This window comes from Nannobrachium achirus (assembly GCF_963921795.1).
Source record: "Nannobrachium achirus genome assembly, chromosome: 21".
NCBI classification, from domain to species: domain Eukaryota; kingdom Metazoa; phylum Chordata; class Actinopteri; order Myctophiformes; family Myctophidae; genus Nannobrachium; species Nannobrachium achirus.
In genome coordinates this window covers 40,971,631-40,984,923 of record NC_137828.1, presented here as the reverse complement: position 1 = coordinate 40,984,923, position 13,293 = coordinate 40,971,631, and the positions used below count along the sequence as shown (strand labels likewise).

General features: G+C 43.8%; 1 protein-coding gene across 1 annotated transcript in view; it reads left to right on the top strand.

Annotated features, from left to right (window-relative positions):
* The window catches only part of LOC308306528 (phosphatidate phosphatase LPIN2-like), a 40,445-nt gene that overhangs the window by 6,302 nt on the left and 20,850 nt on the right, over positions 1 to 13,293 (top strand). Inside the window, exons 2-4 of the mRNA XM_080751548.1 lie at positions 7,564 to 7,764; positions 11,884 to 11,979; positions 13,071 to 13,200. Coding sequence (XP_080607674.1) covers positions 7,573 to 7,764; positions 11,884 to 11,979; positions 13,071 to 13,200 — 418 coding nt within the window. The 5' untranslated portion in view covers positions 7,564 to 7,572. The remainder of the gene's footprint in view (positions 1 to 7,563; positions 7,765 to 11,883; positions 11,980 to 13,070; positions 13,201 to 13,293) is intronic.

Below are 13,293 nucleotides of genomic sequence, written 5' to 3'. Positions count from 1 at the left end.
ACTTGTCCCTGCAACTGGATCATGTGAACTTTATGTAACAAATGATCGGCTTATTGATTGATTTTACAATGTTATGTAACTCCGCACTGCTCTGGGAGGTCGGCGAAGCGTTGGACCCGCGGACCCCTTATTGGTTCCGTTAGAAAGGCGACCAGGGACCCCCACCTTTGCAAAGGCGATCATGGCTTGTTTGTGGACTAAAGTTTGTGGACTAAATACCATTACAAAACTAATATTATAGCCTGGATATATGGATTATAACCCAGGGTGTGGATTCAAATCAACCATCATCATTATCAGGTACGTTTTAGAAGCATTTATATGGCGAATTGGCGATAATTGTGTGTTTTGTGTCTTGAGAGAGAGAGAGAGAGAGGCAGATCTCACTGATAGCACTGTTTTTTTATGGGACTGAACACCATCAGGGGGTCCAACAGGGACCACTGAAACAGAGATATAGTGGTCCTGGAGGGAAGCACACACACACACACACACACACACACACACACACACACACACACACACACACACACACACAGCTGTTCTCACACTTTTTTTTCTTCTCTTTTTTTTTCCGGCAGCCAGCCTTTTGAGCTCAAATGCGTCTTTTGCCAGTTCACTGTGGGTTATGGGGAGATTTATACATTTGTATTGCAATTTATACATTATTACAGTATTTTTTTCAAACACACTTACTTTGATGTGTGATATTTTAGGTTCCCTTTAAGATAAAAGGCTCAGACTTTGTAACGGGCTGTGGAAGAATGTAATTAAACATTACATTATATAAAAGCAAATTCTCGGGACTATCGGGCCTGGCGGGGAACGACATTGGGATTTTCTCGGGACTATCGGGGGAGGCGGGGAATGAGTTAAAAAACAATTCCAACATTTATCAAAAGAATTTCCTAAATACAACCAATAAAATCCTTTCTATAAATGATAAATAAAACATTTACAAAGTACTGAAAATAGCAGATCTACAAGTTCACAAGGCGGCGCGAAGCAACGCGTTGTGAGCTTGTAGATTGGCTATTAGTTTGGATCCCAGTCAAACATCAAATTTTTCTTTTGGGTCTTGAGCTGAAACGTTTTGGAACCACTGCTATATAATGTTCAAATTGTTGATAAACCGCTCCCCCAAGATGGCCTAACATTGACTGTGTCCTGAAAACCCATTTTCTTATTATTACTTTGTTACTGATAATTATATAAGCTAATATGTAGACACTGTTGCAAAGATTGACACACATAACAAGTTTGCTTACTTTGTGTGACCCAAATCGAAATGGAATCAATTGCAGAGTAGACTAACTACAGCAGAGTTCTTGCAAGAATTGCATGGTTCATTGTACTGTCTAATACCTGCTTTTAAAAGCTGCCTTCGTGGCCCTTTATTAGGTTAAGAAGTTAAGGTAATCTTTTGAATGTCCCAGTTTTTTATATACAAGGATGAATGTTGTTTAGTCATTACTTTACTAGCTCTGGTCCAGATCGTCAGCTCTGACCCATTGCTAAATGACTAGACCGGGATTTCTCAGCCCCTACGAGCGCAAACCAAAGGTAGTTTTGCGTTGTTGAAAGTCTATTCTCCGCGGTGGGAAACCTCTCAGCACCCCACCCCCTCTGTAAAATACATTATTGTCTCCTAGTAAGGGAAAGTTAGCCTCTAGCTACATCAATCTGGGAACTAAATCTAAATGACTAGCTTTCTTCACAAATGTGTTCTACTAGGTGTCAACTATCACCTCTGAACTTTGTCAAACCCAACTCCCTTGACATACTTTGTGGGAGCCAATCAAAGTTATTGGGTATCCCGAGGGCCTGGGATTAAAGGGGAAAAAATAAAAAATGGCCAATATGAGCGTATGAGGTGTGTAATTTGGGTATTTTTGGGCTGCTGAATCCATTCCAACCATTCGTTTTCAGTTAAAATGACTCCTTGGCCATAAAATAGGCCATGAGACATATAATATTGGCAATAAAAAAAAGGTTGGAGTAGTGTTTGAATTCATGAAAACTATTCAAGATCAGGTTGGTAATCACACATGACACACAGGATAACATGATACAATCTGACAAGGAACATTCAAACACAGGGTTTAAAACATAGGGACTAAGAGGACACAGGTGAACTCGAATGACATGATTGGCTAAGCCTTAGCCAATTAGGCCTTTTTTATGGCCAAGGAGTCATTTTTACTTATAACTAATGGTTGGAATGGATTCAGCAGCCCAACATTACCCTAATTACACACTTCATACTTTCATATTGGCCATTTCTTATTTTTCCCCCTTTAATCCCAGGCCCTGGGTATCCCGATACCCCCAACTTTGATTGGCTCCCACAAAGTATGTCAAGGGAGTTGGGTTTGACAAAGTTCAGAGGTGATAGTAGACACCTAGTAGAACACATTTGTGAAGAAAGCTAGTCATTTAGATTTAGTTCCCAGATTGATGTAGCTAGAGGCTAACTTTCCCTTACTATCCACCCGCCGAAGGCATGGGGGAGAATATGTTTTCGCCCCTGTCTGTCCGTGCATGCGTCCGTCCGTGCTTCCCTCCAGTTTGTTACCAGCTAATCTCCGGCGCCGTTGGCCCGGTAGCTGCCAAAATTAGCACACATACTCCCTGGATGCCAATTCAGAACCTCTGCCCCACATTTTTCAAATGGCCCTGTTCTAGCGCCACCATGAGGCCGATGTTTGCAAAACACATTTCTGTACACTGCTCTTAGAGATTTGGTCCACAAATCCTACAAATCGGTAGACAGTATCTCTACAGTCATGTGATCAACATGGATCTGTCCGAGTTAGAAGGCATTTGTAGAATCAACAACAGGTCTTTGAAAGAGGCTTCAATTGTCTGTGCTCGTGTTTTTCATGTGAGACCTTTACAGTATGTTTGGCCAGGTCTCCGTATCTACCAATCTCTCTTAATTTCACAGTGATCAGACTTTCAAGACCAGAGAATTAAAGGAGTAGTTCAATTTCACCCCCAAAATGACTTTCTTTTCTATTGATTAGTCACGCCATGGAAACTTGAATTCAATAATATTTTTTTGTATTTGTCGCATTTCTAAGACAAAAAATTGATTTACCCCCATTGATTCTGAATGGGGACCCAAATGCATGGGCCTGGATGGGGACCCACATACAAGGCCCTGGATGGGGACCCAAATGCATTTCGGTGAAGAATGCGGGTAAATTTACTTGACCCTTGACCCTAAATTTACCCCTACTGATTCTGACCCAAAAGCATTTGGGTCCCCATCCAGGGCCTTATTTGGGTCCCCATCCAGGGCCAAGCATTTAGGTCCCCATCCAGAATCAATGGGGTTAAGTTTACTATAATCATTTTTTTTGTCTTAGGAATGCGTCAAATACAAAAAAATATTATTGAACTCAAGTGTCCATGGTGTGACTAATCAATAGAAAAAATGTAATTTTTTTAGGTGAACTACTCCTTTAATGCCTGTTCCATCGCTCAGTAAAGTTTGCAGTGTCAATTTAACTTGAGAGCGTATAGAAATCTTTACTCTCTCAAAGTTCAAGGCTTCTTTATTTGTTGCATCTTGTGCTACAGTAGTGTAACATTCTTTAAAATGACTTATTTTCAATCAATTCCCCATGAAGCCTTGATTTCATGGTTTTGTTTCTGACGCATTCCTGAGCCATTCATTTGATTGACTGGGTCATCACATCAGTCAGTAGGAGACACTGCAAGTCTCCACCGGTCATCAAATAGTCTTCGGAATGTGACAAAAACTAAAGAAACCCCATGAATTCAAAGCTTCTTGCTGCTTGTAATTGATAGAAAATAAGTCATTTTTGGCTGAACTACTCCTTTAAATGAACACCCCGAATCTACATATAAAAAGCTTTGTCATGGTGTAGTCTTCCAAGTGGCCTTCCCTTGTGATATCTTGCCCTGTCATCTGAATAACAGACAGAGATCAGATCAGCGCCGCATGGACAGTCTGCACTTTCTAGTGACTGTATCTAATATGGAGTCAGACAGGCAAAGAGCATTACAACCGCAGTGTTCTGTTCCGCTCCGCTCTGCTCTGCAAAAGCAGCAGTGCTGTAATAGAGTCCTTAATTAGACTCGATCTGCCTGGAACTCTTCAGGAAAATGGGACAGACAGAGCCTGCGTTTAGGGACCAGCTTGCACTTTCCGCTGCAGACTTTTTCTGAAGTGCTTTGTGTGTGTGGGACATGGGGAGAGGTGCCCCAGTACAGTGGTTCTCAACCTTCTCAGGCTGTGACTCTAATTGTCTCCACCAGCCGAAGGCATGGGGGAGAGTATGTTTTCCCGTCCGTCCGGCCGTCCGTCCGTCCGTCCGTGCTTGCGAGCGTGCATGCTTGCGTGCGTGCCTGCGTGCGTGTGTCCGTCCGTGCGTGCGTGCGTCCTCGCAGTTTGTTACCACCTAATCTCAGTCGCTGTTGGCCCGGTCGCTGCCAAAATGAGCACACACACTCCCTGGATGCCAATTCAGAACCTCTGACCCACATTTTTCAAATGGGCCTGTTCTGGCGCCACCATGAGGCCGATGTTCTCTTACAGATTTTGTCCAAAAATCCTACAAATCGGTAGGCAGTATCTCGACAGTCATGTGATCGACATGGATCTGTCCGATTTTGCATATTCCATCCTGATTGGCTAAGATTGGCTTCCAAAGTTTGTAGGATTGAGACGTTTTGAACAAAATGCCTCAAATCACAAACGCAAAGTGCAATTATCATGAAATCGCGCACACACACATTCCCACTAGGCTGAGGAAGAAATTACACTTTTTTAAAATCAGTCTCATGGTGGCGCTATAACAGGCCAATTTGTGGTTTTACCTATAACTCCACCGATCAGTGTCAAACTTTGTACACGCACTCCCTAGAGACCAAGGAAAAATCTTTTCACTGCATTTTTCACATCAGCCTTTTATAGCGCCACCTTTGGGCCGACTTATGTAAAACACATTTTTGGATATTACTCCTGATCCGTCTGATATTTCATATTCCATCCTGATTGGCTAATATTAGCTTCCAAAGTTTGCAGGATTGCTCAGTTTTTGAACAAAATTCCTCAAATCATCAACGCAGCTTGCGATTACCGTGAAATTTGCCACACATATTCCCACTATGTCAAGGAACAAATGCTACCCTTTTCACATTGGCCTGTTATAGCGCCACCAGCAGGTAGACTTTAGCAAAACACATTTTTGGAACACAATGCCTCAAATCATGCATGCAGTGTCCAATTGCCATGAAAGGTCTAAGGTGAAGAACATATGCCACCCTTTTTACATTGGCCTATTATACAGTAGCACCACCAGGACGCCTGGCCTGGTGGAGACCTGTGCTCGGGGGGGACCCCCAGATGTAAAAAAAGACCAAATGTGCAAAAATGACCAAATGACCACTCCAACATGGCTGCTCACGGGGAATTCCCGGGGACCACCGACTCCTGGTGCTCCAGAACGGATGCCAAAGTGGTGGCGCCCCCAGTGGAGGACCCCCTCCACTGCAGCTCACATAAAATGCCGTAACTCGGGCTAGGAGCGTCCGGGAGAGCCGGGGCCGGTACCTATTCGTCCGCCAAGGCAACGCGGAGACCCCACCCCTCATTTCTCACATGGCCCTCTTCTAGCGCCACCATGAGGCCGATTCTTGCAAAACACATTTTTGGACACTGCTCCTACAGATTTTGCCCTAAAATCACGCACATCGGTACACAGTATGTCTACACATTGCCCACACAACTAGGAACCAATGGCAGTTACAGCCCTCTTTGTGTGTACATGTGACCTACGGTCGCTTATCTCCCGATTAGGGAGTCTTACTGGTCAAAACCTCCACAAACTGTGAGTCAGTCAGTCAGTCAGTCAGTCAGTCAGTCAGTCAGTCCGTCCGTCCGTCAGTCAGTCTGTCTGTCACATCTCACACGTCACACTATTGCCCTGCTCATATCTCCGCAAACGTTGCCCCGATCCATGCCAAATTTTGCACACACACTCCTTGCCTGCCAAACTACAACCTCCAAGGACCCCCGGAGCTCCAGGGACCCCCATGTCCCTGGGGGACCCCCATATGTAAAAAATGACCAAATGTGCAAAAATGACCACCCCAGCGGGGCTGCTCACGGGGAATTCCCGGGGACCACCGACTCCTGGTGCTCCAGAACGGATGCCAAAGTGGTGGCGCCCCCAGTGGAGGACCCCCTCCACTGCAGCTCACATAAAATGCCGTAACTCGGGCTAGGAGCGTCCGGGAGAGCCGGGGCCGGTACCTATTCGTCCTCCAAGGCAACGCGGAGACCCCACCCCTCATTTCTCACATGGCCCTCTTCTAGCGCCACCATGAGGCCGATTCTTGCAAAACACATTTTTGGACACTGCTCCTACAGATTTTGCCCTAAAATCACACAAATCGGTACACACTATGTCTACACTCATGTCATCAACATGGATCTGTCCCATATAGCGCCACCATCGGGCCGATTTTTTCAAACACATTTTTGGACACTGCTCCTACAGATTTTGCCCTAAAATCACGCAAATCGGTACACAGTATGTCTACACTCATCTCATCAATATGGATGTCCCATATAGCGCCACCATCAGGCAGATTTTTTGAACCACATTTTTGGACACTGCTCCTACACATTTTGCCCTAAAATCACGCTGCGACCTGACGGTCGCTTATCTCCCGATTAGGGAGTCTTACTGGTGTATGAAGTTAGAACATATGGCAACATAATTGCGATTATCTCAAATAATTTGCGATTAGACCATTAACTCACTTAGCGCCGAGCGACTTTCGGGGCGACTAACTAATGATGGCGTTTAGTGCCGAGCGACTCGGAGCGACTTTTATATAAAAGCATTGTTTAAGCTTTTAATTTGGGTTGATAGACGGAGCGGAACGGTTAGCTTACCTTCGACTAGCATACAGATGAAAACCGTGAAAAAAAAGGATACGATTATGACGTCACCTTTAAGCCATAGCTTCCTGTTTACGTAGGCCTCTGTTAGCCGCTAGGCTCAATGCAAACCATCCGACCCTCACGTAGCTTCACTAGGTCGGATTTTGATTCGGAAACTTTCTGTGTGGCATCTATATACGTTCCGATGCCCATACCAATGGTGGTTTGAGACGATCAAGCACGAATTGAGCAGTATTGAGCTCAAATGGCGGCCCGCGGCCTGTCCATTGAATGTCAATGGAGAGCATGTCATTGTACCATCCTGTTATGTCCTGAACCTCGTTTTTTATTCTGACTTAACATGGGACCATGGAAAGTCTATGGGCTATGGCTCACTCTAGTGGTCATCTTGTGGCATTCGCAGGCACGTGTACCTGGTTATGTAATGTGATTTTGGGGATTCAATATAGCTATTTCCTGGCGTTATAAGCGCAGATTCATATTGAAATCTGGCTCGCTCGGCGCTAAGGTTAAAGTAAAAATGTGACAGGCCTAGTCCTTGTACACTGGTGGATGATGTAATGCTTCTATACAGTATATGTGTTGATGGTAGTTCTTTTTGCCTGTGTTGTGTCCAACAGGTAGACACTATGAACTACGTGGGGCAGCTGGCGGGCCAGGTGCTGGTGACGGTGAAGGAGCTCTACAAAGGCATCAACCAGGCCACCCTGTCGGGCTGCATCGACGTGGTGGTGGTGCGGCAGCCCGACGGAACCTTCCAGTGCTCCCCTTTCCACGTGCGCTTCGGGAAACTGGGCGTGCTGCGCTCCAAGGAGAAAGTGGTGAGTGTGGGCTGGGCGAGAGGCAACGTTTGAGATACGGAGGCATTCAATTGACAATGTCCATGTGCCACATGTATAGGGTTGGTATCCTTTGGGCTTTATAACGTTTCCTCAAGATTCCCCTCTTAATGGTCAGATTCCTTAATGGTTCCCTTTAATGATTCCAAATGGTCTGTAACTCTGATTGTGTGCAAATGGAACCAAATCTGGTCCATTTGGTTCCATTTGTACACTCTCAGAGTTATGGATGGTCCTTGTCTGAAATGATAAAGCTTGAGAACCACCAGTGTTGTAATTGTGTAGCAGACAGGGAGTCCACATACTGTACCACCACATACAAGACAGTGTGATGAAATGGCTCCAGAAACGGTTCCAAATGTGATGGAACTGATTCCGGTTCCTCAGTGTTGGATCTAGCTGGTTCCTGCAGTTACGGATATCAACCTTGCATGTATATCGCCAATCCAACAGGAAACTGTAAAAACAGAGCTCGCTTAGAAAGGATTTTAATATATTTTCTCCACCGTCACTAAAGTCACAAAGAGATTCCGGCGCTGAGACTTGCGGCAAGAGAATGTGAGGTGACTCAACGGGATGTTGACGAATAATTACGACATGCAATGATTAACCAGACAGACATGATACATCTGAACTACATTTGAACTACTGGGGAACCCCAAAAAACAATCATATTTGAAACTTGGAATTGTAGTCATTACATTTAGTTTGACTCGGTTCCACAGATGAACATTGTGAAAATAGCCAATCTATAAGCTCACAATGTTTGCCTCTTTCTTATGTAATATTTGACAATTGTCCAATTTGATATAAAAAAAGGTCTTAAAAGTCATCTGGGGACCCCCCAAAATAATTTGGGGACCCCCAGTTTGGGAACAACTGCTGTGTATTGTCTTGTACAGCCCACTCCTTGACTCCACTTCTGCACACTTTATCATATGGCCCAACTCTCCTTTTGTCACAAGAACGGATTGTCTTCCCTTCCCTCTATAAATAGCTTCAGTGTAGTCTGTCGCTGCGAGACTAAAGGTGGAGCAGCATACTCTCAGTGGCTTAATTTAGCCTGGCCTCTCCAGCCTGAGCGGCTTGGTTCCCGTCAACAACCAGTGTTGTTGTTAATCTTTCTCAGGCATGCAGGATGGCCACACTGTGTAGGTCAGGGTTCCCCAATAGGCGGCCCGCGGGCCATTTGCGGCCCGCGGGGGGCTACTGTCTGGCCCACACCAACCCCAGTAATAATGGTGGTATAAGAGCAGCAGCAACACTAGCATATTGTCGTTGTCGGGTGGAAATCTCGTATCTCCAAATTTGTATGTTCTTTCGCAAATCATACAAGGCCGTCGCACAAAAGTAGTGAAAACAGCTGATCTACGGTGCGAGGCGTTGTGTGCTTGTAGATCGTCTGTTTTTTTTGTTTTTTTTTAAAGATTTGTTTTTGGGCTTTTTATGCCTTTATTGATAGGACAGTAGACGTCAGTCTAGAGATGGGGAATGACACGCGGCAAAGGCCGTCCGGATTGGGAATCGAACCGGCGACGCCAGCAGGCATCATAGCCTAGTATGTGGTATGCGCCTTGACCACCAGGCCAGCGGGTGCCCCGTAGATCGGCTGTTTTCACTAGTTTAAATCATTTTTAAAATGATAAATTCAAAACGAATGGTTTTGGACATACAAGATTTTCACCCGACAACGACGAAAACTGTCGCTGGAGTAATGGGAACGCTACCGTCGCCCCCTGCAATGTTGTGGCCCTCGGCTTGGTACCCTAGACATAATTCGGCCCTTGGGGAAAACTAATTGGGGAACCCTGGTGTAGGTGATACAGTGATGTTGTGAGTAATGTAATCAGGGGTGTTGCACCAAACTCTGGGCCCTGGGTACAAGGATTCACTGTGGGCTCCCCATTTAGACTGGTTTACTGCATTATTACGCATTATGTTGTGCTTTAGCTATTGAAAAATAGCAGATATATAAGCTGGCAGCGTGGCACTCGGTGGCGCGCTGCAAGCTTGTAGATCTGCTATTTTTGAAAATCGTGAACATTTTTGCAAGTCTTTGAATATTTTTTACCTGAGGTTTTTTGAAAAAAAACTATGTTTTCTATGTCAGTGGTGCTCAAAACCTTTCATGTGAAGGACCCACAAAATGATATGTATTTGGCCACGGACCCCCATCTCAAAATATTTAGTTTCAGGGACCCCCCAGAAGCAACATTTGAGTTACAAAATCTTCGCTTAAAAAATACATATATTCAAAGATTTGCACACATTTTCACAACTTCAGATCTACAAGCTCAGATCTACAAGCTCACAGCGCAGCACTCGGTGCTGCACTGTGAGCTTGTATATCTGCTATTTTTCAATAGCTAAAGTATAAAAAAACTAAGGCCCCTCCACCTTGGGCCCTAGTAACTCAGTCCCACTTTTCCCCTCCTTGTGATGCCCCTGAATGTAAGGGACAAAGATGTCTTTCAGTGTCAAGAAAGAGGTGCAGATAAAAAGACCAAACTCTTGGTTGACCAATTAAGAGGCCCGAGGCCGATTCTATGCGATTCTATTCTAAGTGCATGCTGGTCCCCAAATGCAGAGGCTCTGATTCTCTAAGGTTTAAAAAAAAATAAAAAATAAATGTTTCTATGATCAGTGGTTCTAAAACTTTTTCATGTCAAGGACCCCCAAAATGATATGTATTTGGCCTCGGACCCCCATCTCAAAATATGTTGTTACAGGGAGGGACCCCCCTAGAAGCAAAGATTTGAGTTACAAAAAGTTTGCTTTAAATATCAAAGATTTGTACACATTTTCATGATTTAAAAATAAATAGCAGATCTACAAGCTCATTGCACGGCACTTGGTGCAGCGCAATGAGCTTGTATATCTGCTATTTTTGAATAGCTAAAGTATAAAATAATGGTTGAAGCTGTCCAGGGCTACAGTATATGGCTTAATGTAGACATGGAAGGAGACTTATAAGCCAACAGGATTTGTATGTACCGGTAAGTACCGTTTGTATCTACTGTATGAACGTATGTCCCCTCCGAAACAAGCCAATCACAGCTCATGCTACAGTATGTCCATGACATCATAAAACAGAAGAAATATCGGTGCGTGAAAGTGAAAGATATTATTACTGAAAATCTATGCCGGGGCATCGTCACTCCAAAGGCATCATATTTTGCAGATTGGCTACTTACCTTTTGCATCCGATGCCAACATCGAGGGCGTACTTTCGCATCCGATGCCAACATCGAGGGCGCCCTTTCACGTCAGTCACGTTGATGGGGAGGGAATGTCTATTTACTATTGTCTGCGTTTGCAACTCGATGCAAGCTTCGCACCACTCAGTATTGGCTTTCGCTTGGCACGGTCATTCACTTGCTTTGGGCATTCACTATGCCCAAAGCCGCATCAATTCTCCCCCCGACTTAACTTGTTATATAGTGCCACTTGGACTATAGACTATGCGTTGGTGGACTATGCGTTGGTGTTCCATGTCTTTAAATGGGTTATTAGACAATACTGAGAGAGCTCTGTGCAGACTTGAAGGCTGTTGTTTACTTGATGAACTGTGCTTGTGGATTATGTATGCGTCACAAAAACAATAGCAGCCTTCCTTGTGTTGCTCAGTTCTGGTCTAATCTCGATTACAGCAGGTAATCCAGTGGCCCTGTTTCTTAATCCATGAGTCATGTTCTGCAAATACGTCAGCTGTTCCCCCTTTGTAAACAAACACCTGGGTGGAATCATATGATTTGCCTTTATGTTGAAATACCTTGGTATATGAGGCCTTTGTTTTTGTTTGTTTACTACTGTTCAATGCATCAGTCTCTTGAAGACATTTCATTTTGTTTTAGTCATATTTTAGTCATCAGATTTTTTTATTTTTGGTCTAGTATTAGTCTACTAAATCTACAGTTTATTTTGTTGACAAAATGTATTCTTTCTAGTGGGCCTTGATGGCGTTGTAATTACTGATTGATTTAAGCCAATCTCAATGTGACATATTGTGAGCTTGTAGATCTATTTTCAGAGCGCAACACAATCGCAGTTTAGCCGACGAAGTAAACACTGCAATGCATAATATAAATGTTTGACTTGCAGATTGACATTGAGATCAACGGGGAGCCAGTAGAGCTACACATGAAACTTGGAGACAACGGAGAGGCCTTCTTTGTTCAGGAAACAGAGCAGAACAATGTGAGTAGGCTATCTGGCAGTGGTGGAGTACTCACATAAAAATGAAATGTACTTAAAGTATCAAAAGTAAAAGTACAAAATGTTTGAAAATGTTTGATCTACAAGCTCACAATGCGTTGCGATGCGACATGTTGCAATGTGACGCGTTGTAGCTTGTTGATCAGCTATTTTCAAATAGCCAAGGTGGAAGATATTTGGGTATGAGATGTAGTGGAGTAGAAGTAAAAGTATTGGAAATTGGAAATACTCAAGTAAAGTACAAATACCTCAACAACCACAGTACTTAAATAAATGTACTTACATTACACCACTGTTATCTGACTTGATCACGTGACCTGAGACAAAAAGAGAAACTGAAATATCAGTAGTGTGGCGTCATATTCACGCACAAGGCTGTGACTTTATCTTCCACTATGGTTTACAACACGAGGTCATGCTGTGTCTTATCTTTGCCACCGTTATACAGACTCAGACCTTTCCTTGCACTTTAATATGCTTGAACTGTTGAACTGTTCCTAGAAGATACTGTGAAGTTGTTTACATAAAGCAATGTGGCAGCTACTGTGTGCTGGTTTATATAATATAATATAATATATGAAAATCCCCAAGTATCCCCAAGTTTCTAATTTGTATGTTTTTTCGTATAGCAAAGGAAGGAAGTCAGACAAAAATACGTTTTACTCTTTTGTACCTGTACACAATTAACAATAACGCACAACCTTGAACCTGTGACTAAGAAAACATATTGATTGGTTTTTAACCAAACACAGTAGTAGAGTTGTTCCCGATAACGATATACCAGTATCGGAAATACTGACGATACTGTCAGTCTATGCCATTCCGTTATTTATTCCTAGATCATTGGTTCTCAATCTTTTTTATTTCAAGTACCCCCATAACTCTCAGAGTTACACACCTGTAAGGGTCCATCTGGAACCCCCTCAAGGAACTCAGACAGTCCCTGGACCACACTTTGAGAACCACTCCTAGATTTGTTTAAATTACACACTGGTATGGGATCGGTACTCGGTTTCGACCGATACATAAGTTATGGGAATGGAAAAAAATGATATCGCTACATCTCCACACAGGAGATCCCAGCCCACCTGGTCACCTCACCGATCCCCACAGAAGAGTCTTTGATCAGGAGCCGAGCAGCTGACGGGTCAGCAGCAATGGAGAGCGGACCTCCGCACGGCCCAGAAGAAGCGGGTACCTCAGGTAAGGACGTGGCACGATATGAAAAAATAAATAAATCACGATTATAGTGCTGAAAATAATTGTGATTAACAGGAATTATCACGTCTGTCAAAA